General features: G+C 46.9%; 1 protein-coding gene across 2 annotated transcripts in view; it reads right to left on the reverse strand.

The window, feature by feature from the left end:
- LOC121538589 (proline-rich transmembrane protein 3) overlaps positions 1-25,115 on the reverse strand; it is a 42,347-nt gene extending 17,232 nt beyond the window's left edge. Inside the window, exons 1-3 of one of the 2 annotated variants that reach the window (XM_041846733.2) lie at positions 24,827-25,115; positions 5,481-6,413; positions 4,944-5,255 (exon numbers count right to left, since the gene is read on the reverse strand). In XM_041846733.2, coding sequence (XP_041702667.1) covers positions 4,944-5,255; positions 5,481-6,330 — 1,162 coding nt within the window. In that variant the 5' untranslated portion in view covers positions 6,331-6,413; positions 24,827-25,115. The remainder of the gene's footprint in view (positions 1-4,943; positions 5,256-5,480; positions 6,414-24,826) is intronic. The other variant, XM_041846732.2, reaches the window with a different exon arrangement.
- Between the last annotated feature and the right edge of the window lie 2,395 nt (positions 25,116-27,510).

Genomic DNA, 27,510 nt, shown 5'->3' on the forward strand with positions numbered 1-27,510 from the left:
CGATATAGAACCTGATGAACAACATGTGGGGAAACAAAATTGGCCATGCTTTTTTTCCTACCAGATCCGCGATGTAGTTGTCCGGTTTACAAGGTCACAGGCTCCCATAACTGTTATGATTATTTATTTACAAGTTAATTACAATTTGCTTTTTGCTTTAGCGTCATCTGTACCTGATAGAGCAGATCTAGTCTCACATGCGGAAGTAAGCCATCTGGTGCGAGAGACTCATTGGGATGGAGAATAGAGCAGACCCAGAAGTTCTGACTGAATGGACGCACATTTGAACGCCCAAGGATGGTCCACTTACTTTGTGCTGTTATAATTAATGCTATGAAATTTTGCGATTTCATTAGGGCAGTTCCCCCTCAAAGCAAAAAGCTTTCAAAACAATCCAAGCAATGTTCGCAAGGCCTATGTGCCCACGGAGGCGGAGCTGCTGCTGCTGGCAGTCACTGAGGGGCGTAGCAGTAAGTAACTGAACAGCTTGTTTTAAACAATATATTTTTAAAACAGGAAGATGTACACATTTACCGCACTTTTATGAGTATTTAAAACATAATTATATAATATATATATATTTATCACGTCCGTAATGGGCGGGCTGCCGCTGTTATGGAAATTTTCTGTGTAGCACCTTTAATATATCTGTGGGAATGGAGCATGAAGCGCGACACATACTGAAACTATCAAAGACCTGTCACAATATCTATCACATATGCCTGTTCCCGCTCCCTTCACACATTCGCTCACTCTCTCTCTCTCTGACACTCACTCTCTCTCTCTCTGACACACATGTACATGTGTTCACAATTCCATTCATCACCTCCAACCACCAGAGCTTAAACACTAAGATAACACTGACAGGGTGGACTACCATAACATGACTTACAGTGCATTCGGAAAGTATTCAGACCCATTGACTTTTTCCACATTTTGTCACATTACAGCCTTTTTCTCAAATGGATGAAATTGTTTTTTTTCATCTCATCAATCTAAACACCATACCCCATAATGACAAATCAAAAACAGGTTTTTATAAATGTTTGCAAATGTATTAAAAATAAAAAACTCAAATATCACATTTACATAAGTATTCAGACCCTTTACTCAGTACTTTGTTGAAGCTCCTTTGGGGGACCTTCAATGCTGCATTAATGTTTTGGTACCCTTCCCCAGATCTGTGACTCGACACAATCCTGTCTCGGAGCTCTCATGGCTTGGTTTTTGCTCTGACATGCAGTGTCAACTGTGGGACCTTATATTGACAGGTGTGTGCCTTTCCAAATCATGTCCAATCAATTGAATTTACCACAGGTAGACTCCAATCAAGTTGTAGAAACATCTCAAGGATGATCAATGGAAACAGGATGCACCTGAGCTACATTTCGAGTCTCATAGAAAAGGGTCTGAATACTTATGTAAATGAGGTGTTTCGCTTTGTCATTATGGGGTATTGTGTGTAGATTGATGAGGATTTTTTTGTTTTTTATCCATTTTAGAATAAGGCTGTAACGTAACAAAATGTGGAAAAAGGTTTGAATACTTTCCGAAAGCACTGTATACTGTCCAAACGAGAAATGTATGGGGTTTGGATAAACTTTAATCCCAATTTGTAACCATACATTCTACCAGTCTCTCCCAGCCCTCTCTAAAGACACACACGCACACACATGCACATGTGCGTGCTCACTAGCTCATGCACGCAAGAACGCACACACACACACTTGGAGAAGTAAAGAAATGATGAAAAGAATCATCTGAAGTAAAGGTCTGACAGAGAACACTCAGAGCTCTTTGAGTCCTAAAGTCCAGTTATACTTGGTCTAACAACATGTCTGTAGACAATTAGAATGCGACTGTCAGTTTCCTTGTTGCACAGACATGAAAAAAGTTTAAAGGCTGGTTTACAGTCTGTCTATCAACATGTCTGTAGACAATTGTCGTCCGACATCAAACTTGTCATTGCCATTATGAAAAAGTATAAACACAAAACGACAGCCTCTGCATGACATCAGCAGCCCGGTTCTCCAAATGGCATACATTCTCTATTTTAACACCAATAAACCCATCTGTTTAAAAATGAGTTCAGTAAATGTCAACCTAGCAAGCCAGGCAACTAAAATCTATTTCTAAACAATGTGTTGGTTCGTTGCTAGCTAGTTAGCTAGCTAGCTAGCTGGCTAGCCAGTTCAAATAATGACCAGATTATAGCTGACAACGTCTTAACTTTAACTACGTTTTATTTATTATTACAGGAAAATAAACCCACAACCACATAATTATTTACAAGGTAATGGCAAGCTTACAGAAAAGACCTTACTGCCACAGTGTGACAAAACAAATGTAGGTCATTTTATCTGAGAATTTTAGAACTCCATCATCTTGTCACAGGAAGATTTGGTCTGGTTGCTGTGGCAGTCCGGTAACCATGACAACAGACAGTTGCTGAGACTTAAACTTTTTTCATGTCTGTGCAACAAGGAAACTGACAGTCGCAGCGACGGTTTACAGACACTCCACCGGAGTATAAATTAAATGTTGTTTTGACCAGCGACACTTATCACATTCTAAAGGTATACAGACATGTTGTTAGACCAAGTATAAACTGGCCTTACGTCTCTGCGACTGTCGCAACGTCCATTGCCGGGGTTACCATGGTCAGTTGCCTGGCTTAATTAGTTGCCTGGCTTACTAGGTGGACATTTACTGAATTCATTTTTAAACAGATGGGTTTATTGGTGATAAAATAGAGAAAGTATGCTATTTGGAGCACCGGGCTGCTGATGTCATGCAGAGGCTGTCGTTTTGTGTTTACGCTTTTTCATAACAACAATGACAAGTTTGATGTCATATGACAATAGAATGTTCATGATGTCGCTATGACAATTGTCTACAGACATGTCGATAGACGGACTGTAAACCAGCCTTAACTCACCCTGAAGAACACACCATAAACCTGACACACTGACTGATGGCTCCTTCCAACATGTGTTACACTTCCTGGCTCTCTCTCACTTTCTCTCACTCCCTAGTCTATTAAACAAAATATTTGAGTAACTCCCTTCTCTTAACTACACTCTCCTCTTGTGACACTCTGGCTCCATGGACTTTGAGTATTGAGCCAGGGTTGTTCATTTTCTTTTGGGTGTATTTCTATGTTGGTGTCTAGTTGTTCATTTCATGTTTGGTGATTAGTCATATGACTCCCAATCGGAGGTAACGAGTGTCAGCTGTCGGCTCGTTATCTCTGATTGGGAGCCATATTTAAACTGTTGTGGTTTCACTGTGTGTTTGGGGGTTTTTGTTCCATGTTTCTGTCAGTGTTACAGAGGACTTCACTATCGTCATTTGTTGTTTTTCGTGGTTGCTTTATAAAATAAAGTCATCATGTTCACTCCACGCGCTGCGTATTGGTCCGCTTCTTCAGACGATCGTGACACCTCTTCATGAGCAGCAGGACTCAGACATGTCCCAGATGTGCTGCTCAAATTTCACAGCTGGAGGCACTTGGAAGTCCCCACTCTCTAACACACACACACACACACACACACACACACACAAACGTTACGACACACTAACGAGACCAAAACACGTGCCAATACACACAAAATACATATGGAAGCACATACTGTATAAACATCTCTCTGTTATCATTATTATGAGTCATTAGTTAACCAACCAACCTCAGTGTTCTGTAAAGAGGTATAGTCGTTCAGTTTCAGTACACTCCTGGGGATAACAGACCAAATGGAGGGTTGTTTAAACGTTGCTCGAATGTTGTCCCCATGTGTCATATTTTTCCTTCTCTGTCTGCTTTTCCTCTCCTCCACTTCTCCCCTTCCTCCTTCACTCTCTCCATCCATCTGGTTTTCATTATTCACCCTGTGTACTTTCTATACCCCTACCTCTCCTTCTGTTTTACTTTCTCTTTCACTCACCTCCTTACTCTTCTATGTCCTCCTTATCCCCTTCCATTGTTCAAACTCTCAGCATCACTCTTTAATCATTTATCTTGTTCTTTCCTCTACAATCTTAGAATTAGTGGTGACTCGATGAACCCTGGAGATCCTCAAGGACCCATTGATAGTCAATGGTTCATATTTGCACCTTTGGTTAGTTGAGGGGTTCTTGGAGGAACCTTTAATGTTTCAATGTAGCAAAGGGTTCCTGGAGGAACCCTGGACTGGAGGCGTGGCTTAGTAAGGTGCGTGGCTTTCCGATAGATCTTTTTTGGCCTACCGTTAGAGTTAATGTCATTCTTGTTAATCTGTTCTGTTGTATTTTCATGTTAAGGTTGAACATTGACAGTTTTGTAGCTTCAATGAGGCGTATGAGTTCCCAAAGTGCCTAGTCAAATCCCGAAGTTGGAATAGTTACTAGATGTAGTTAGCAATGTTAATATTATATCAGAATATGTAATATGCATAAACACTCCATTTCTATAATTTTATAAGCAGTGTACAAACTTAACATGATGAACAGAAGGACATTTACTCTAATTGGTGGCCAGAAATAATGATCTGAAAGCCACGCCTCCAATAAGCCACACCTCCATTCTTCTGATATATTATTTCAAATGTTCAAAATTACACCCATCCCATCACAAAAAGGTTCCATCGTTGTAGCAACCCAAAAGGTGTTCCAGGCACATTTACTTCTAAGAGTGCACTACATTGTTTCTATGCTCTTCTCTCTGTCCATCTTTCTCTCCTTCCTGCCTGAGTCTACCCTGCACACCTCCACTTTCCATCCCTCTCTCGCTCACTCTGTCTCTGCCTCTTCCCTCCTTTGAGCCTGTTCCAGGAACTTCCAGTAAAAACTCCAGCTGCATAAATAATTCAAATCTAAATCATCACAGGAAAAGGAAACTTAGGCCCAGTCAAAGTGGCCATTGTTTTCCACCCTGGGAACTACAACACCCAAAAGCCTCCTTTCTCTACCTGTCTTGGTACTTGTTGTAGTTCTTCCTGGTTCAGTAGCCTTTGTTGGTTGATTGGTTGTGTTTGTTGAAGTATTTTTGTGTTCTGCTTTTGTTGCCGTCGTATTGGTTGTAGTTGTGGTGGTCGCTCCTTGTGTTGTGGTACTTGGCTGTTGATTGGTTGAGCTGGGGGTGGGTCCTTGAGGTGCCGCTGACTTTGGCTGTTGATTGGTTGAGCCAGGAGTGGTTGCTCTGGGAGATGGTGATGTCACAGTGGAGGTCTGTCCTGCTATTGGTCCGTCTGTGGCTGTAATAGTGTTAGCTGTCATATCACCTGAAGAAAGACACAAGAGACATGAAGCAGCCCCTCTGCTGACAACTACATAAATGTCACTCAAATACTACTCAAAAGTTATAACAACATGATAAAGAACCACTCAGAGATAATAGCATAGTACTCAATCTCCAGTTATGGATGGCAGTCTACTACTCCATTAGTCATCCTAGGTTAAAACATATTCCTCTGAAACGACATATAAGTTCATCTTTAGGTATACACCTGTCACTGCTCCTCCACGGACTGTTGATTGTGACACCACAGGGACGACTGTCAATCTAATGTCAGGTGACTGTGTGGAGAGGATCTTATTGGCTGTTGTCAGGGCAGATAGGCGGGGCTGGACAGTGAGGCTGACCGTCGGGGTCATCTGTGCTTTGGCCTTCTTGGATGATGGCCCTCCGCTGAAAGCCGTCTGAGCCTGTGGCCGGAACTGTGCCATTCCATCTGATGTTGTCAAGGCAACCGGTGACTCTTTCTTCACAACAGCCATCGCTGTAGGGACAAATTCACTTCCTGATCCAGTTGTCTGCCAATCATCTACATCCTCTGGTACGATTGGTCCATCAGATTCCCTGCCTCCTGATGTCACTGGCTCAGTACCTGAGAGTTTGGTGGGTGGGAGCGCAGATGGTCCCTTTGCAGATGCAATCCCACTTGGTTCTGGGGTTACCATAGTACCTGTCCTAGCCTCAACAGAAGTGGACAGGCTTTGGGCAGACCCAATGTTGAGTTTCTGAGAGGGGGAATGGGATTGACTGAGGTCTATAGTTCTAGTCTGTGTTGTGGGAGTGCCCATTTCTCCCCCACCCTGTCCCAGGTCAGAGCCCCCTTTGCCCCTACCTCCTCTCTCTGTGGACCAATCACCGTTGGTCACTCTGACAGACCTGTCGCTCTGACCTCTGGGACGAGAGGAGGGCAGACTGGGTTTGAGGGATGGAGTGTTGACAGGGTCTGGAAGAGAGGAGGATGAGGAGGAGGAGCTGACCATCACTTGGCCAGAAGAGGGATGGAGGGAGGAGAGGAGGAGGAGGAGGGTGAGGATGAGAGTGAGGATGGATGCAGTGGCCATGGTCTGGCTGTTGAGGGTAATGATTTATACAGTCCCTCTGTTTGTCTTTCCGTCCGTCTGTCACACCATCCTCCTACTGGGCTCTGTAGACACAGACAGAGCAGAGAGACATGGATGAGGTTAACTCAGTATAGGAGCGAATATTATAACATGCACGCCACAGTCTTTGGGTGCTGGGAATAAAATGTAACTTCCGCAGAACACACATGATTACCTCTGCATATTTCATTTACACTTTCACTTGGTACAGCTCTCAGGGACCACACATACAACCACATAAGCAGTACACATGTATGTACAAATGAATGAATGAGTGAAATTGTATTTTTGTGTCAAATCTCCAGTTGACAACCTATCTCTTACGGGATTAATTGACACATATATAAACATTACAATGATTCACAGTGTTAATTCAGTGATCATTCTTACGGTGTTCTACGTAGTGCACACCGCATAAAGAATGAAAAAGAAATCAATACATAATAGGAGATAAGGTTATCCAAACAATAATAATATTTATTTTTATCCTTATTTTACCAGGTAAATTGACTGAGAACACATTCTCATTTACAGCAACGACCTGGGGAATAGTTACAGAGGAGAGGAGGGGGGATGAATAAGCCAATTGGAAGCTGGGGATGATTAGGTGGCCATGATGGTATGAGGGCCAGATTGGGAATTTACCCAGGACACTGGGGTTAACACCCCTACTCTTACGATAAGTGCCATGGGATCTTTAGTGACCACAGAGAGTCAGGACACCCGTTTAATGTACATATGAAAGACGGCACCCTACACAGGGCAATGTCCCCAATCACTGCCATGGGATCTTTTTTTTATACCAGAGGAAAAAGTGCTTCCTACTGGCCCTCCAACACCACCTACAGCAGCATCTGGCCTCCCATCCAGGGACTGACCAGAACCAACCCTGCTTACCTTCAGAAGCAAGCTAGCAGTGGGATGCAGGGTGGTAGGCTGCTGGTAATAAAACATTAAAAAAATTAAAAACTACAGATAAATAAATACAGAAAAATTAAACGGAAGGGGTTGTACATGTTTTACAACACTGTGAAGCTCGAGGGGTCAGCACAGCTTTAGAGATGAAGTTCTACGTTTGTCTCTCTCTGGCGTACTTGGGTTCATATTGTCTTCGTGTGAGACTCTTTCTCTTTTGAGGAATTTTTGTATAGATTGTGTTTGTGTCTGTGTGAGTGTGTGCATTTGTGTGTGTGTGTGTATGTGGGCCCCACTATGACCTCCACAGAGCCATCAAACAAGCAAAAGGACAATATAAGAACAAGGTGGAATCCTATTACACAGGCTCCAACGCCCGACTCTTGTGGCAGGGGCTATAGTCCATTACGGATTACAAAGGAAGACCCAGCCGAGATCTTCCCAACAATGCCTCTGTACCAGATTAACTCAATGCATTTTATTACGCTTGGCAGTAGAATGGCCTTACTGAAGACCTCAGTGACTTTCAACGTGGCACCGTCACAGGATGCCACCTTCCAACAAGTCAGTTAGTCAAATTTCTGCCGTGCTAGAGCTGCCCAGTTAACTGTAAGTGCTGTTATTGTGAAATGGAAACATCTAGGAGCAACAACGGCTCAGCTGCGAAGTGGTAGGCCACACAAGCTCACAGAACAGGACCGCTGAGTGCTGAAGCGCGTAAAAATCTTCTGTCCTCGGTTGCAACACTCACTACCGAGTTCCAAACGGCTTCTGGAAGCAACTTCAGCACAGAAACTGTTCATCGGGAGCTTCATGAAATTTGTTTCCAAGGCCGAGCAGCCGCACACTAGCCTAAGATCAACATGCGCAACGCCATGCGTTGGCTGGAGTGGTGTAAAGCTCGCCGCCATTGGAATCTGGAGCAGTGGAAACGTGTTCTCTGGAGTGATGCATCACGCTTCACCATCTGGCAGTCCGATGGACAAATCTGGGTTTGGCGGATGCCAGGAGAACGCTACCTGCCCCAATGCATAGTGCCAACTGTAAAGTTTGTTGGAGGAGGAATAATGGTCTGGGGCTGTTTTTCATGGTTTGGGCTAGGTGCCTTAGTTCCAGTGAAGGGAAATCTTAACGCTACAGCATACAATGACATTGTAGACGATTCTGTGCTTCCAACTTTGTAGCAACAGTTTGGGGAAGGCCCTTTCCTGTTTCAGCATTACAATGCCCCCATGCACAAAGCGAGGTCCATACAGAAATGGTTTGTCGAGATCGGTGTGGAAGAACTTGACTGGCCTGCACAGAGCCCTGACCTCAACCTGTCATGAGCCCTCTCACTCCACCGGGTTACCACCTTAATGTGTTTCCACTATCTTCCACTCTGCTCATCTCTCTCTCTCTACTCAGCCTAACGAGCTCCACCTGTCCCTGCTCTGCTCGGCTCTAATTACTCTGCCAGCTGCGCTGCATTACCCACTAACCTCTCCCAGTATTTAAAGTCCCGTCTCTCAGCTCTCCTTTGTCAGATCGTCTGCAAAGCTCACACCCGGAACCTGTGTGCTCGCGCTTCTGGCTCACCCTTGTTTTGTGACCCCGGACCTGCCTGATTCTTGGATACTCTTCTGCCCCAGGAAAACCAGACCTGCTTTCTGCCATTACGACTCCTGACTACTCTTCGACCCCGGTAACTCTGACCAGCCTTCTGCCTTGCTACAACGTATTTGGATTTCCCTTGAACTGTACTTCTGCCTTGTTTCATCCGCCCGTTGTGTCTGTGTTTCCTCCCCCAGGACTTCTGGACCACCAACCACCGGCGTCATCGGACGCACCGCTGCCACTGGGGGGCACAGACCCAGCACATTGGACGGGATAACCCCTGGAGCCTTCACTCACTCCCTACTTCCCTTTCCCTTAAGTTTTAATAAACTTTCTGGTGTGACGCAATTGTGGTCCTCTGGTCGTCTGTCTGAACCGTGACAGTACGATCTGACCATCATGGACTCAGCGCACACTTCCCCCGACATGGAAACCGAAGAACCTGAGCAACCCACCGCCATGCTACGCCTGGAACACACTGAGAGAGAGCTAGGCCGCATGAGCGGCGACATCACCTCTCTGCTTCAGGTCGGCCACCAACAGCATCAGCAGTTCCAGCAGCACCAGCAGCAGTCCCAGCAGCAGCAACAACAACTCGCCAGGATCATCCAACTCCTCACCAACCTTACCCCAGCCAGTCTGCCCACCAGCCCTGCCTCCGAGTCACCTGCCCCGGTCATTTCAGCCGCTGCCCCGGAACCCAAGATTGGAAACCCCCGAGCGGTTCAACGGCGATTCTACCCAGGTCCGGCCATTCCTGACTAGCTGCCGACTTCAGTTCTCCTTGCAGCCAAGGACCTTCGCCACGGAGGGGCTAGGGTCGGGTATGCCATCACTCACCTGACGGGCCGAGCTCGACTCTGGGGAACAGCAGAGTTCGAACGTCAAACCCCCGCATGTGCAACCTTCGACCTGTTTGCTGAGGAGATGCTGAAGGTGTTTGACCTGGATTCACCAACCGCAGAGGCGTCTCGTGAACTGTTCAGTATTCGACAAGGCAGACGTACAGTCGCAGACCATTCCATCGACTTCCGAACCCTGGCAAGACGAAGTTCTTGGAACACACCATCGTTGGTGGACGCGTTCTTCCATAGCTTGGCTGACTATATCAAGGACGAGTTGGTCTCCCATGAACTGCCTTCCACTCTTGATGAAGCCATCGCACTGACTGTCCGGATCGACAGAAGGATACAGACCCGTCGTCGTGAGAGGGGGGCGCCAAGGTCCACCAACTACCGGCATTCGGAGAGATCCGACTGGGCTCCTGTCAGCTACTGCCACTCACCCAAGTCAGCTTGATCAGTCTGAGCCTATGGAGATTGGGCGAGCCTCTCTCACTCCTGCAGAGCGCCAGCGCCGCTTCACCTCAAACCTCTGCCTCTATTGTGGAGGTGATGGACATCGTGTGGTAACCTGCCCTTTAAAAGCCGAAGCTCACCGGGCGTAGGGGGAGTCCGGTTGAGCTCAATGACCATCCAGTCCTCCGACCGCAAACCCTTGCTGCAAGTTCACCTCCGCCTCTCTGACTCTACTCACACCCTGGCTGCTCTGGTGGATTCTGGCGCCGAAGCCAACATAATGGACATCAAGCTGGCACGCCAACTGGGACTGGAGAACCTCCGTTTGACACCTCCTATTCCTGCCCGGGCACTGGACGGACACTTACTCGGATCGGTCACTCATGTCACGGCCCCGGTCTTGATGGGTCTGTCCGGAAACCATCAAGAAACTATCCAGTTTCACCTGCTCCCCTCTCCAGGCCAACCCCTCATCCTGGGTTACCCATGGCTCCGCCCGGCACAACCCTCAGCTCGACTGGGTGACCGGGGTGATCAGGGAGTGGGGAGAGGACTGCCACCGAACCTGCCTGCTTGCTGCCGCACTACCCCCTCGGCCAGTACCTACTAACTCCGCCCCTGACCTCTCCCATGTCCCAGAATGCTACCATGGTCTCAGAGAAGTGTTTAACAAAGCAAGAGCCACATCTCTGCCCCCCTCACCGACCGTACGACTGTGCCATCGACCTCCTCCCTGGAACAGCCCCTCCAAGGGGCCGTCTTTATTCGTTGTCTGCTCCTGAAAGAAGGTCCATGGAGGACTACATCAATGACTCTCTGTCCACAGGATTGATCCGTTCATCTTCATCTCCGGCTGGTGCTGGCTTCTTCTTTGTGGGGAAGAGGGACGGATCTCTTCGCCCCTGCATCGACTACAGGGGACTCAACGACATCACAGTGAAAAACCGTTACCCTCTCCCTCTGCTCACCTCTGCTTTTGAGTTGCTCCAGGGAGCCACTGTTTTTACCAAGTTGGATCTCAGAAACGCTTACCACCTAGTGCGGATCCGGGAGGGAGATGAATGGAAGACCGCATTCAATACACCAACAGGCCACTACGAGTATCTGGTTATGCCTTTTGGCCTCACCAATGCTCCTGCTGTGTTCCAGGCTCTAGTGAATGATGTACTGCGGGACATGTTAAACAAGTTTGTCTTCGTTTACCTGGATGACATCTTAATCTACTCCAGAAACCTGTCTGAACACACCCGCCATGTCCAGCAAGTCCTTCATCGTCTTCTGGAGAATTCCCTCTACGCCAAGGCAGAGAAGTGTGAGTTTCACGTCAAGACAGTGGCCTTCCTGGGGTACATAGTGGCAGAGGGAAGTATCCAAATGGATCCTGCCAAAGTATCAGCAGTCACGTCATGGCCAGTTCCGGAGAACAGAAAGAAGCTGCAACAGTTTCTGGGGTTTGCTAACTTCTATAGAAAGTTTATCCGGAACTACAGTACCGTTGCTGCCCCTCTCACTGCTCTAACCAGCACCAAGCAACCCTTCACCTGGACCCCAGCAGCCGACAAGGCCTTCAGTACCCTCAAGGTAGGGTTCACCTCCGCTCCCATCCTCCAGATGCCTGACGTGGACCGGCAATTCATTGTGGAGGTGGACGCCTCGGATGTGGGAGTTGGTGCTGTGATTTCTCAGTGGGCTGCGGAGGATAGGAAGCTCCATCCCTGTGCCTTTTTCTCACGTCGGTTGTCCCCCTCTGAGTGCAATTACGACATAGGGAACCGAGAGCTGCTGGCTGTGAAGCTTGCCTTGGAGGAGTGGCGTCACTGGCTGGAGGGGTCCACCACTCCATTTCTCGTTTGGACCGATCATAAGAACTTGGAGTACATCCGCACGGCCAAACGGTTGAACTCCAGGCAGTCCCGCTGGGCCCTGTTCTTCACCAGGTTTAATTTCACTCTGTCATACCGGCCTGGATCACGCAACACCAAGCCAGACGCCCTCTCCCGTCAATTCCAGAAGGATGACAACCCCTCCAAGGATCCTGTGTCGATTCTGCCAAGTCCCTGCATCGTAGCCGCTCTGACCTGGGCTGTTGAGGAACAGGTGCTGGAAGCTCTCCGTAACCAGCCCGGTCCCAGCACTTGCCCAGCTGACCGCCTTTTTGTCCCCGAAAACCTAAGGTCCCAGGTCGTTCAGTGGGGACATGACTCCCGCCTAGCTTGTCACCCTGGCTCCACCCGCACTTACAACCTGCTCGCCCAGAGGTTCTGGTGGCCCGCTCTGAGAAAGGATGTACGGGAATTCGTCCAAGCCTGCCCCATCTGCAACCAACACAAGTCGTCCTGCCAGCCCCCAGCCGGATTGCTGCAGCCCCTGCCTGTGCCCAGACGTCCCTGGTCTCACATCGCCCTTGACTTTGTCACGGGGCTGCCCCCTTCAAGGGGCAAGACCGTCATTCTCACCATAGTTGACCGATTCAGCAAGATGGCACACTTCATTCCCCTCCCCAAGCTCCCAACCGCCAAGGAGACCGCCCAGGTGGTCCTGGAACACGTCTTCCGGATCCACGGACTGCCAAAGGATGTAGTTTCTGACCGTGGTCCACAATTCTCCTCCGCTTTTTGGAAGGAGTTCTGTCACCTGCTGGGAGCCACAGTCAGTCTGACTTCCGGATTCCATCCCCAATCCAATGGGCAGTCAGAGCGGGCAAATCAGGAGCTCGAGAAGGCACTGCGATGCATGACTTCACGCAACCCCCACTCCTGGTCGCAGCAATTGACATGGGTGGAGTACGCACACAATTCTCTGACCTGCTCTGCCATCGGTATGTCCCCTTTCCAATGTGTTTATGGATACCAGCCTCCTCTATTTGCCAGTCAGGAAGGGGAGGTTACTTGCCCATCTGCACTTGCGTTTGCCCGTCGATGTCGCCGCACCTGGTCACAGGCCCGAGCCACACTTCTCAGATCCGTTGCCAGCTACACTACCGGGGCCAACCGTCGGAGAATCCCTGCTCCCACCTACCATGTTGGTCAAAGGGTGTGGTTGTCGTCAAGGAACCTGCCACTCAGGGTGGAGTCGCAGAAGTTGGCACCTCGGTTCATTGGCCCATTCCCTATCATAAGAGTGATTAGCCCAACTGCTGTCCGGCTCCAACTGCCTAATTCCATGAGGGTGCACCCCACTTTCCATGTGTCTAAGATTAAGCCCATTCATGAGAGTCCGCTGGTCCCTGCTGCGCCTTGTCCTCCTCCTCCACGGCTCAAGTCGATGGTGGTCTGGTTTACACCGTCCGCCGCCTGCTTCGGTCCAGACGGAGGGGTAGGGGTCTCCAGTACCTCATTGACTGGGAGGGCTATGGACCTGAGGAAAGGACCTGGGTGCCAGCTAGTCGGATTGTGGATAGGACTCTCATCACCGCCTTCCACCAACGGCATCCTGATCAACCTGCAATCCGTAGGGGCCGCCCCAGAGGGATCCCTAACCGTCCTGCCCGCTCGGCTTCCTGTCCTGTGCCTGATCCTGTCTCGGGACCTGTCCCATCTCCCCGACCACGGCCCTCCGGCTTCCTCCGAGGATGAGGGCGTTCGCTCGGACCGTTCGGAGGAGTTCTAGCCCTCCTCCGGCTCCCCTCCTCCCGCCCGGCGTGGTGTTGCTCTTGGGACTTCTGGGGCCGTCCCTTGGGGGGTTCTGTCATGAGCCCTCTCACTCCACCGGGTTACCACCTTAATGTGTTTCCACTATCTTCCACTCTGCTCATCTCTCTCTCTCTACTCAGCCTAACGAGCTCCACCTGTCCCTGCTCTGCTCGGCTCTAATTACTCTGCCAGCTGCGCTGCATTACCCACTAACCTCTCCCAGTATTTAAAGTCCCGTCTCTCAGCTCTCCTTTGTCAGATCGTCTGCAAAGCTCACACCCGGAACCTGTGTGCTCGCGCTTCTGGCTCACCCTTGTTTTGTGACCCCGGACCTGCCTGATTCTTGGATACTCTTCTGCCCCAGGAAAACCAGACCTGCTTTCTGCCATTACGACTCCTGACTACTCTTCGACCCCGGTAACTCTGACCAGCCTTCTGCCTTGCTACAACGTATTTGGATTTCCCTTGAACTGTACTTCTGCCTTGTTTCATCCGCCCCGTTGTGTCTGTGTTTCCTCCCCCCCCAGGACTTCTGGACCACCAACCACCGGCGTCATCGGACGCACCGCTGCCACTGGGGGGGGGCACAGACCCAGCACATTGGACGGGATAACCCCTGGAGCCTTCACTCACTCCCTACTTCCCTTTCCCCTTAAGTTTTAATAAACTTTCTGGTGTGACGCAATTGTGGTCCTCTTGTCGTCTGTCTGAACCGTGACACAACCCCATCGAACACCTTTGGGATTAATTAGAATGGCGACTGCGAGCCATGCCTAATCGCCCAACATCAGTGCCCGACCTCACTAATGTTGACTATTTTGTGTATGTCCATGAAATGCAAATAAAAATCAATTTAAATTACAGGTTGTAATGCAACAAAATAGGAAAAATGCCAAGGGGGATGAATACTTTTGCAAGGTACATCAATGGGGCTGAGCTACCTGCCATCCAGGACCTCTATATCAGGCGGTGTGAAAGGAAGGCCCGGAAAATTGTTAGACTCCAGCCACTCAAGCCGTTCTCTCTGCTTCCAAACAGCAACGGTACTGGAGCATCAAGTCTGACACCAACAGGCTCCTGAACAGCTTTTATCCCCAAGCCATAAGACTGCTAAATAGCTAACAAAATGGATACATGGACTATCTGCAATGACCCTTCTATAATGACCCTTCTCTATGCACACTCACATGCTCACTGTATGCACATTCTACACACTCACTCACACACATTCCAACAAACACACACACACACACACACACATACACACTTTCTCACACAGACATAACACACACACACATTCATACTGACTCTACACACATGCACACACACTCACATTCAATCATCATACAAGCTGCTGCTACTCTGTTTATCATATATCCTGATGCCTAGTCACCTTACCCCTATACATATCTACCTCTATCACTCCAGTATCCCTGCACATTGTAAATATGGTATCGGCACTGACCCTGGAACTGACCCTACATATAGCTACTGACCCTGGAACTGACCCTGTATATAGCTGCGGACCCTGAAACTGACCCTGTATATAGCTACTGACCCTGGAACTGAACCTGTATATAGCTACTGACCCTGGAACTGACCCTGTATATAGCTACTGACCCTGGAACTGACCCTGTATATAGCTTACTTACTTTTCGTGTTTCTCGGGTGTTTTGTTATAGTACTACTGCATTGCAAGCAAGAAAGTTATTTCCCTGTACTAGTGCACGTGACAATAAAAACTTGAACTTGTGTGTGTGCCTATATAGAGGGGTGTTTATAGCTGTTCTGCTGTGCTGACTCAGAGGGCAGGTCACTGAATTCTCCCAGAGGTCTAAGCAGCACGACACCAGGACACACACAGAGGGGTGTGGTGTATAGTTACAGTGAGTCATTGACACACGCACATGATCAAACGTGCACGCACACAGACACACACACATGCACGCAAGCACACACAAACAGACCAGACTTTGGCCTGCAATTTAAGTCGCATAATGCAGAAAGCCTGCAAAATGACGAGAGCAAAGGAGCAAAGTTGGTTTCACTCCTCCAATGCAGATGGGCAATATCTCTCTATTTGTATCTATTTCTATCTCACTGGCTCCTTGCATCTCTCTTTCTCTCTGCCTCTGACACTATAACTACAGTTCCTCTCTATACCTCGATTACTAATACTATCCTCTGTTCAACTGAATCTCTCCAGCTCTGAATCCATAGCAGTAACATTGGCTGAAGGTGACACAGTATAAGACAGTGGCAAAGCTGCCCAGAGGCTCCTACAGTGCATGATTACACAATCATATCAGTACCACTCCACACTGCCATTCTGTCTAATCCACTCTTAACTAGGGGTGGGCTTTTGAGGTAGTGATGGAAGCGAGTGAGCTGTTCTGGTTTCAAGCACCTCAGGGTGTGGAACACAGCACTAACACACCTGATCAAACTAATGGATGGGTTGAATCAGGTGTGTTAGAGCTGGGCAGAAACAAAAGCATGGACTGGAATGGCTCACCCCTAGGTCTTCTAAAAAAACACCCCTTCCTTCAATGTGGCATCCTCTGACTCAAAATCCCCTCTATCCACATTACCAGTCTTTGTGACCCACAGAGGAGGGTGAAACTACCCCAAGGCACAGATCAGCTTACACTCACCAAATCCTAACATCAACCATTAGGGAGGAAAACAAAAAAATGACTTAGGATCAGTATCTGGGGCAACCTCATCCGACTCCTTATGACTCATACATGCCCCTTGTATAACAAATACGCCTCATTCTCTAACTCACATGTAGAAGAACAAACATCTGTGTGCTAATCTTGACGTGTGTTTTATGCTCATGAACAACACATGCGTGAAGAGGTTATGGTTATAGCTTTTCTTTCGAAAACAAGGACATTTCTATGTGACCCCAAACTTTTGAACGGTAGTGTATATCTTGATTTGATACACGTAAGTATTCAACCCCCTGAGTCAATACATGTTAGTATGACCTTCGGCAGTGATTACAGCTGTGAGTATTTCTGGGTAAGTGTTTAAGAGCTTTCCACACCTGGATTGTACAATAAATGCACATTATTCTTTTAAAAATTATTCAAGCTCCATCTAGTTGGTTGTTGATCATTGATGAGTTTAAGTCTTGCCATAGATTTTCAAGCCTACTTAAGTTAAAATTGGATCTAGGCTACTCGGGAACATTCAATGTCATCTTGGTAAGCAACTCCAGTGTATATTTGGCCTTGTGTTTTAGGTTATTGTCCTGCTGAAAGGTGAATTTGTCTCCCAGCGTCTGAAAGCAGACTGAAGCAGGTTTTCCTCTCGGATTTTTCCTGTGCATAACTCCCTAGTCCTTGCCGATGACAAGCATACCCATAACATGTTGCAGCCACCACCATGCTTGAAAATATGAAGAGTGGTACTCATTGATGTGTTGTGTTGGATTTGCCCCAAACATAACACTTTGTATTCAGGACATAAAGTTTTACTTTAGTGTCTTATTGCAAACAAGATACATGTTTTGGAATATTTTTTATTCTGTACAGGCTTCCTTCTTTTCACTCTGTCAATTAGGTTAGTATTGTGGAGTAACTACAATGTTGTTGATCCATCCTCAGTTTTCTCCTAAAACTGTGTTTTAAGTCATCATTGGTCTCATGGTGAAATCCCTGAGCGGTTTCCTTCCTCTCCAGCAACTGAGTTAGGAAGGACGCCTGTCTCTTTGAAGTGACTGGGTGTATTGATACATCATCCAAAGTGTAATTAATAACTGCACCATGCTCAAAGGGATATTCAATGTCTGTTTTTTTACCCATCTACCAATAGGTGCCCTTCTTTGCAAACCATTGGAAAACCTCCCTGGTCTTTGTGGTTGAATCTGTACATAAAATGCTCAACTGAGGGATCTTACAGATAAATGTATGTGTGGGGTACAGAGATGGGGTAGTCATATAAAAATAATGCTAAACACTATTATTGCACACAGAGTCCATGCAACTTATTATGTGACTTGTTAAGCACATTTTTACTCCTGAACGCATTTAGGCTTGCCATAACAAAAGGGTTGAATACAACACATTTCAGCTTTCATTTTTTATGAATTTGTAAACATTTCTAAAACATAATTCCACTTTGACATTATGGGGTATTGTGTCTAGAGCAGTGACACAAAATCTCAATTCAATCAATTTTATATTCATGCTGTAACAAAACAAAATGTGGACAAAGTCAATGGGTGTGAATATTTTCTCTTCTACAAATAGAGAAACAGGTGCAAACACTTATTTCCAAAACTGAATGGCTTCTAAAAATCACAGGCAAATATCAGGATCTCTAAAGTTAATTCCTTAAGCTCAAACTAAACGTCTAAATCTGAAAAACCAAGCCACGTACATTGGAGCAAGCCAAAAGACCTCTCCAATTCTGAAAGAAATCTCTGTTCCAGATTCAACTGAAATTACCACATATCATAGCCATTTTTGACACAGACATTGCCCAGATAGACATGCACACACAAACGCATGCACGCACACACACACAAACTCTCTTTCTCTATATTTCTTTCACACACACACACATTTATGTCAGATTCCAGAGAGTCTGAGGGTCTGACATGTCCGTTAATTTGAATGAATATTTCCAGGAACAGAGACTAGCCTGTTTGTGGACAGAGGGATCTCTGAGTTCTCCTCAGCAATCCCCAGTCTGAACGGTGACATACTGGCCTCCATGCGTGTGTGAGTGTGTAATAAAAATGATCAACAGACTAATAATAGCATACATGTGGACAGTGGGAGAGTGAGAATCAAGAGAAGAGTAAGAGGGAGGCATTGAGCTGGATGACAGTTAGACAGAGAGTGTAGTGAGAGAGTGACAGAGAGGGAGAGGGACAGACATAGAGTACTCTAGAGAGCTGTGGTTCCACAGTCCAACAGAACAGTTCAAGTATTACTGCATATTCTTATGCATCTATGGCCTGTTAGCGTGCCATGTAGGGGAGAGGTGAGAGGGTGAGGGGGATGTGTGTGTGTGTGTGTTTGTGTACGGGGTAAAGGAGGTGGGAGGTGGTCGATTAACAGTTAAGTTTCCACCATCTTGCAGGAATGTAAACACACAACTTACTATCAGACCAGACCCTCCCTCCACCGACACACACACACACTAATTCACTCACAGTATTCCCAACAACTCTGACTCAATACCATGTGGAGAAAACATGTGGAGTAATAAATACATGCAGTAGTTGTGCACCTACAGTCTCATGACAGTTATCTCCATACTGTGAAGTACTTAAGGATCTGGTTAAAGGCACTCTATTAGGGCTATAGACACACCATCATGAACCAGCCATACAGGCACTAAAGGTTGTTGACCCTGACCCTCTGCCAGTCTGTCTGGGGAGATAACCCTGTCCAATGTGACTTTGACCACACAGAAGAGTCGGTCACATGATGAAGCCTTAGAGAGGTGTCCACTAAGTTAGGCTTGTTACACTGGCTCCAGAACCAATCATCTGAGTCCTGCTGTCCCGTTTTGATCTCTGGATGAGGCAGATATCCAGCTAGGTCTGAGGCGGACATCTTTCTCTGATGTTCTCCTCTTCTGAGACAGGCCACAGTTCAAAGGTTAAGGTATTTTAACTGCAGATAGGCACACTGATGCACGCACGCACAGACACACGCACCTGCACACACACACACACACACACACACACACACACACACACGGGTCAAATACGGGTTGCCTTGGCAACACTAATGAGTGAAGCATACAGAGGATCATACCCATGGAACCCCCTAACCTACATTTACTGTGACCACGACCAGTTTAGATGTGAGACCAGTTTAGATGTGAGACCAGTTTAGATGTGAATGCAGAAAGAGCAGAGACACACACACACAGAAAACACACTAATTGGCAGACTCTTGACTGATTGAAACAGCTGATAGTAGTGGAATACTGAGGAGTCTGCCGATCCCAAGATGAGTCACTGACATATCAAGAGAAAAACTGCTGATGCACAACCAAATTTCGAAATTGCACCTAGTGTATTCTACTATTCTTCCTCGCTTATGTCGCTTATGCCTGCCTACACACTTATTCTGTCTGTTCTAAGTGTTTTGTGACAGTTCTCAATGTTCTGCCTGTGTTCTGTCTGCGCTGTGTTCTGTCAGGACAGGTTTTGGGGTTTGTTGTGAGTAATGTTCTCTGCCTGCTGTGTGTTTTGTCAGTCAGATATGTTAACTATTCTGTCCTGCTGATGGGTGTTCTGTCTGTGCTGTGCACTTTATTGGAGAGGATTACTATACCATTATCCTGCCAGCTTCACAACTCACTCTGGCCTAAAAGATGACAGAATGATAAACACGTAACAGATTAAACATATAGAAGTTGGCTATGATATTCCATACCTTCAAGGTGTTCTTGAGTGTGTATGGTCTGTACGTGTCTGCAATTTGAAAGCCCCTTCCAAAAGCCCACTTCTCTAAAATAAGAGTATCAAAGCAGGCCGTAAATCCTCTCGGGCAGAAGGCTGTTTTGGAGGTTGATAGCTGTTATTCTAGTCGGCGGATCGCTGTGTTTTTGTTTCTCTTCGCAATCCAAGTCGTCTGGCAGGGCTCTGCGTTCAATCCAGTAGCACTCTGGAGCAGATTGCCGGAGCGTTTATACGATCCAGAGGCGCATTGGCATTGTCTCTCCCTCCTTCCTTCTCTCCCTCTATCCCGTCCTCCGCTGGATTCAGCCGCGGTTGAAGTCCTGATGAGAAACAGGTGGATCTAGATTCTCCAACGGCCCTGTCCCTTCTCGGCCTCTGGCCTTGGTTGGGCCACCCTCGTAAACACAGCTACAGTTGAAGTCTGAAGTTTACATCCACCTTAGCCAAATACATTTAAACTCAGTTTTTCACAATTCCTGACATTTAATCCTAGTAAAAATGCCCTGTCTTAGGTCAGTTAGGATCACCACTTTATTTTAAGAATGTGAAATGTCAGAATAATAGTAGAGAGAATGATTCATTTCAGCTTTTATTTCTTTCATCACATTCCCAGTGGATCAGAAGTTTGCATAAACTCAATTAGTATTTGGTAGCATTGCCTTTAAATTGTTTAACTTGGGTCAAACGTTTCGGGTAGCCTTCCACAAGCTTCCCACAATAAGTTGGGTGAATTTTGGCCCATTCCTCCTGACAGAGCTGGTGTAACTGAGTCAGGTTTGTAGGCCTCCTTTTTCGCACACGCTTTTTCAGTTCTGCCCACACATTTTATATAGGATTGAGGTCAGGGCTTTGTGATGGCCACTCCAATACCTTGACTTTGTTGTCCTTAAGCCATTTTGCCACAACTTTGGAAGTATGCTTGGGGTCATTGTCCATTTGGAAGACCCATTTGCGACTAAGCTTTAACTTCCTGACTGATGTCTTGAGATGTTGCTTCAATACATCCACACAATTTTCCTTCCTCATGATGCCATCTATTTTGTGAATTGCACCAGTCCCTCCTGCAGCAAAGCACCCCCACAGCATGACGATGCCACCCCCATGCTTCACGGTTGGGATGGTGTTCTTCGGCTTGCAAGCAATCCCATTTTATCTCCAAACATAACGATGGTCATTATGGCCAAACAGTTCTATTTTTGTTTCATCAGACCAGAGGACATTTCTCCAAAAAGTACAATCTTTGTCCCCATGTGCAGTTGCAAACTGTCTGGCTTTTTTATGGCGGTTTTGGAGCAGTGGCTTCTTCCTTGCTGAGTCGATATGGGACTCGTTTTACTGTGGATATAGATAAGTCAACTTAGTGTATGTAAACTTCTGACCCACTGGAATTGTGATACAGTGAATTATAAGTGAAATAATCTGTCTGTAAACAATTTTTGGAAAACTTACTTGTGTCATGTACAAAGTAGATGTCCTAACCGACTTGCCAAAACTATAGTTTGTTAACAAGAAATGTGTGGAGTGGTTGAAAAACGAGTTTTAATGACTCCAACCTAAGTGTATGTAAACTTCCGACTTCAACTGTAGGTCACCCCTGATACAAGTCAGTATTTTACATCCATGTCTGTGGACATCGGGAGATGACGTGGAAATCGGCCACTTGGGGCAACAGTGAGCATCTGCCTCTGATTCAAAAGGTTGCAAATTTGAATACAGATATTTGAGATTTTTGTTTTTATCCTATCCCAAACCTTAACTCTTACCTTAAACATTCGGAGTTCATGCATAACTTTAAGATTTCTGACTTAATGTCAAAACTTAACCTCGAAATTTGACATTTGCAACAACTTTGAAATTCCAAGCATCCGCCTCTAACCCTAGGAAGCTCTTTGCCACATTCTCCTCCCTGCTGAATCCCCCCTCCTCCTTCTCTGTGGATGACTTCGTCAACCATTTTGAAAAGAAGGTTGACGACATCCGATCCTCGTTTGTTAAGTCAAATGACACTGCTGGTCCTGCTCACACTGCCCTACCCTATGCTTTGACTTCTTTCTCCCCTCTCTCTCCAGATAAAATCTTGCGACTTGTGACGGCAGGCCGCCCAACAACCTGCCCGCTTGACCCTATCCCCTCCTCTCTTCTCCAGACCATCTCCGGTGACCTTCTCCCTTACCTCAACTCATCCTTGACCGCTGGCTATGTCCCTTCCGTCTTCAAGAGAGCGAGAGTTGCACCCCTTCTCAAAAAACCAACACTCGACCCCTCTGATGTCAACAACTACAGACCAGTATCCCTTCTTTCTTTTCTCTCCAAAACTATTGAGCGTGCCGTCTTTAGCCAACTCTCTTGCTATCTCTCTCAGAATGACCTTCTTGATCCAAACCAGTCAGGTTTCAAGACTGGTCATTCAACTGAGACTGCTCTTCTCTGTGTCACGGAGGCTCTCCGCACTGCTAAAGCTAACTCTCTCTCCTCTGCTCTTGTCCTTCTAGACCTGTCTGCTGCCTTTGATACTGTGAACCATCGGATCCTCCTCTCCACCCTCTCCGAGCTGGGCATCTCCGGCGCGGCTCACTCTTGGATTGCGTCCTACCTGACCAGTCGCTCCTACCAAGTGGCGTGGCGAGAAGCTGTCTCCGCACCACGTGCTCTCACCACTGGTGTCCCCCAGGGCTCAGTTCTAGGCCCTCTCCTATTCTCGCTATACACCAAGTCACTTGGCTCTGTCATATCCTCACATGGCATCTCCTATCATTGCTACGCTGACGACACACAACTAATCTTCTCCTCTCCCCCTTCTGATAACCAGGTGGCGAATCGCATCTCTGCATGTCTGGCAGACATATCAGTATGGATGACGGATTACCACCTCAAGCTGAACCTCGGCAAGACGGAGCTGCTCTTCCTCCCGGGGAAGGACTGCCCGTTCCATGATCTCGCCATCACGGTTGACAACTCCGTTGTGTCCTCCTCCCAGAGTGCGAAGAGCCTTGGCGTGACCCTGGACAACACCCTGTCGTTCTCCGCTAACATCAAGGCGGTGACCCGATCCTGTAGGTTCATGCTCTACAACATTCGGAGAGTACGACCCTGCCTTACACAGGAAGCGGCACAGGTCCTAATCCAGGCACTTGTCATCTCCCGTCTGGATTACTGCAACTCGCTGTTGGCTGGGCTCCCTGCCTGTGCCATTAAACCCCTACAACTCATCCAGAATGCCGCAGCCCGTCTGGTGTTCAACCTTCCCAAGTTCTCTCACGTCACCCCGCTCCTCCGCACACTCCACTGGCTTCCAGTTGAAGCTCGCATCTGTTACAAGACCATGGTGCTTGCCTATGGAGCAGTGAGGGGAACGGCACCTCCGTACCTTCAGGCTCTGATCAGTCCCTACACCCAAACGAGGGCATTGCGTTCATCCACCTCTGGCCTGCTGGCTCCCCTTCCTCTGCGGAAGCATAGTTCCCGCTCAGCCCAGTCAAAACTGTTCGCTGCTCTGGCACCCCAATGGTGGAACAAGCTCCCTCACGACGCCAGGACAGCGGAGTCACTCACCACCTTCCGGAGACATTTGAAACCCCACCTCTTTAAGGAATACCTGGGATAGGATAAAGTAATCCTTCTACCCCGCCCCCCCCTTTACTCCACCCCCCAAAAAAATAAATAAATAAAAATAAAAATAAAAAAAACACATTGTAAAGTGGTTATCCCACTGGCTATAAGGTGAATGCACCTATTTGTAAGTCGCTCTGGATAAGAGCGTCTGCTAAATGACGTAAATGTAAATGTAAATGTGATGTTTGAGTAACATGGATGAATGTATAATCCTGACATGAGACTGTGAGAGCTAGTTGCATAAACACACTCAAACACACAACAGGCTGCCAGCTTGAGAGCACATACCTCAGTTTCAAAGGAGTACGCTTAAACCACACACACACACACACACACAGAACTTGTGCACAACAACTTGTTGCTTGCTCTTTCAACGAACCATAGGCTATTTGTGCAGTCCACATCCACAATAGAGATCTCAATCATCCCCTCATTGCGTGTGTCCAATGGAACCATCTCCTCTTTCCGAGGGTAAATTGGGGATCTGGGTCTGTCAGTATTTAAACATGAGTAGGTCGTCGTGAGGAGAATAGTCTAGCGTAGTATCAGGTAGCCTATCAACGCTTCATTGGGAGGAAAGGATCGTCTTTCCTTAGCCGTTTTTTCCGAAAGGTTGGTCTAGGCTACAGAACCGACGATGCTGCCAAGTAGGCTATCGCAACTGGCAGAGAATGTCCGCAGCAGCCTGTCCCCACTGTGCCAGCCAGCTCAGAGATTCCCAACTATAGAAAAACGACCACAGCCACTCAAATATTTCGATTTCATTAATTCATATTGACAAAATGTGGCACACAGCCCGAAATAATAAGCTCATTATATAAATGGCATATGAATATGGTATCTTCAAGCGCGCAGGTATGGCTAAATCACACATTAATCATTCATAGCCTGTAGTAGGCCTAACGCATTTTCTCCTCTGTTCATACAGTTTTTATGTATCCCAAGCTCGCCTTTCATTATTCACAACCAACCTGCGCCCATGTGTCCTGTCCTCAGATATGACATCATCTGCGTCAGATCATGACTCCGGCATACATGTCGCTACGGGCAAAATGCATATCCACAGCCCTCTGTCTCGCGCTTCCACCTCTGGTGAGCCGCAACCTATAGGCTAAAATACATAGTCAGTCTTCTGTCGATTTTGACTTGGATTCCCAACGCCAGTTCTCTCTACAATAAACCAAACCAGCAGGAGCAAGCGCGCTAACTGACGCACCCTTCAGATTGCTCAATCTCTCTCTGCCGCTCTCTCTTTCTCCCTCCCACTCCGGTTTACATGGAAATCCACATGATTGCCTCCAAACGCCCCTGCTCGCCGCAGTTACTATTACACAATAGCACAGCTCAAGCACAGAGACCCAGGACCCACACCATTACATTTGCCTACATTTACAGTCCCAGCCTTCCTTGTGAGGAAAACTGACATTTTCCACTCATATACATTTAATCTAGTCAGAGCTATGCTTTTCACCTTTTCACTTTTTTTTCTTCCTCTCTCTGTCTCTCTCTTGACAGTAGTAATAATAAACTCATACAGGTCTTTCTTTTGCTGTGTTTCAACCTTTTTTATGTTTATTCATTATGATAATTCCGTTATTACATATTTGATGTGATCAGCATACTGGAAGACATTGCAGTGTGATGATGGCATATGTGGATCTATAATATTGATTGACAAAGGTGTGAGAAAATAGTTATGAAGCCAACATATAGCTTTTTAGATGCTTCCTGGCAGTTAAAAGAGCTGTTGCAGTAAATTAAGTAGTTATGAGTTGCTGTCATCCCCAATAGACAGGAAGCCATGAAATATCATGTGAAAGCTATCTTGACACCTGACTGTTCCAGCTACAAGAAGAAAGGCTTGTTTGTAAATAGAAAGAAACCAAACCTGAGGTAATATCTGACTTCCAACTGAGGCAGGTTGAGAATGGTGCAGGACAGGAGCGACAAAGGGGTTGGAACAGACTGTGTTCTCATGCTGAAACTCTACCCTCCTCCTCTCCTCTATCTGTCCCAACCTCTGCCTCTGGGCGGGAGAGAGGCAGCCAAGGCTGCTGGTGTTTCCCTGTGCCAAGCCCTGCACCCTGGCTCCATGCCACCCCTTCATCTCCTCCCTCTCTCCGTCACTCCTTCACTCACCCGAGGATGTACAGGTGATTCAGAGAGAGGCTAGGGAGTCATTTACAGTGGGGGAAAAAAGTATTTAGTCAGCCACCAATTGTGCAAGTTCTCCCACTTAAAAAGATGAGAGAGGCCTGTAATTTTCATCATAGGTACATGTCAACTATGACAGACAAAATGAGAAAAAAAATCCAGAAAATCACATTGTAGGATTTTTTATGAATTTATTTGCAAATTATGGTGGAAAATAAGTATTTGGTCAATAACAAAAGTTTCTCAATACTTTGTTATATACCCTTTGTTGGCAATGACACAGGTCAAATGTTTTCTGTAAGTCTTCACAAGGTTTTCACACACTGTTGCTGGTATTTTGGCCCATTCCTCCATGCAGATCTCCTCTAGAGCAGTGATGTTTTGGGGCTGTCGCTGGGCAACACGGACTTTCAACTCCCTCCAAAGATTTTCTATGGGGTTGAGATCTGGAGACTGGCTAGGCCACTCCAGGACCTTGAAATGCTTCTTACGAAGCCACTCCTTCGTTGCCCGGGCGGTGTGTTTGGGATCATTGTCATGCTGAAAGACCCAGCCACGTTTCATCTTCAATGCCCTTGCTGATGGAAGGAGGTTTTCACTCAAAATCTCACGATACATGGCCCCATTCATTCTTTCCTTTACACGGATCAGTCGTCCTGGTCCCTTTGCAGAAAAACAGCCCCAAAGCATGATGTTTCCACCCCCATGCTTCACAGTAGGTATGGTGTTCTTTGGATGCAACTCAGCATTATTTGTCCTCCAAACACGACGAGTTGAGTTTTTACCAAAAAGTTATATTTTGGTTTAATCTGACCATATGACATTCTCCCAATCCTCTTCTGGATCATCCAAATGCACTCTAGCAAACTTCAGACGGGCCTGGACATGTACTGGCTTAAGCAGGGGGACACGTCTGGCACTGCAGGATTTGAGTCCCTGGCGGCGTAGTGTGTTACTGATGGTAGGCTTTGTTACTTTGGTCCCAGCTCTCTGCAGGTCATTCACTAGGTCCCTCCGTGTGGTTCTGGGATTTTTGCTCACCGTTCTTGTGATCATTTTGACCCCACGGGGTGAGATCTTGCGTGGAGCCCCAGATCGAGGGAGATTATCAGTGGTCTTGTATGTCTTCCATTTCCTAATAATTGCTCCCACAGTTGATTTCTTCAAACCAAGCTGCTTACCTATTGCAGATTCAGTCTTCCCAGCCTGGTGCAGGTCTACAATTTTGTTTCTGGTGTCCTTTGACAGCTCTTTGGTCTTGGCCATAGTGGAGTTTGGAGTGTGACTGTTTGAGGTTGTGGACCTGTGTCTTTTATACTGATAACAAGTTCAAACAGGTGCCATTAATACAGGTAACGAGTGGAGGAGAACTTTTTAAGTGGGAGAACTTGCACAATTGGTGGCTGACTAACTACTTTTTTTCCCCACTGTAAGTTTAGGGTTAAGATTAAGCATCAGCCAATTAAAATCGTCGATGTAGTGTCATGTGATAAAACGCTGC

This window comes from Coregonus clupeaformis, chromosome 24 (assembly GCF_020615455.1).
Source record: "Coregonus clupeaformis isolate EN_2021a chromosome 24, ASM2061545v1, whole genome shotgun sequence".
In the NCBI taxonomy this organism is placed as follows: domain Eukaryota; kingdom Metazoa; phylum Chordata; class Actinopteri; order Salmoniformes; family Salmonidae; genus Coregonus; species Coregonus clupeaformis.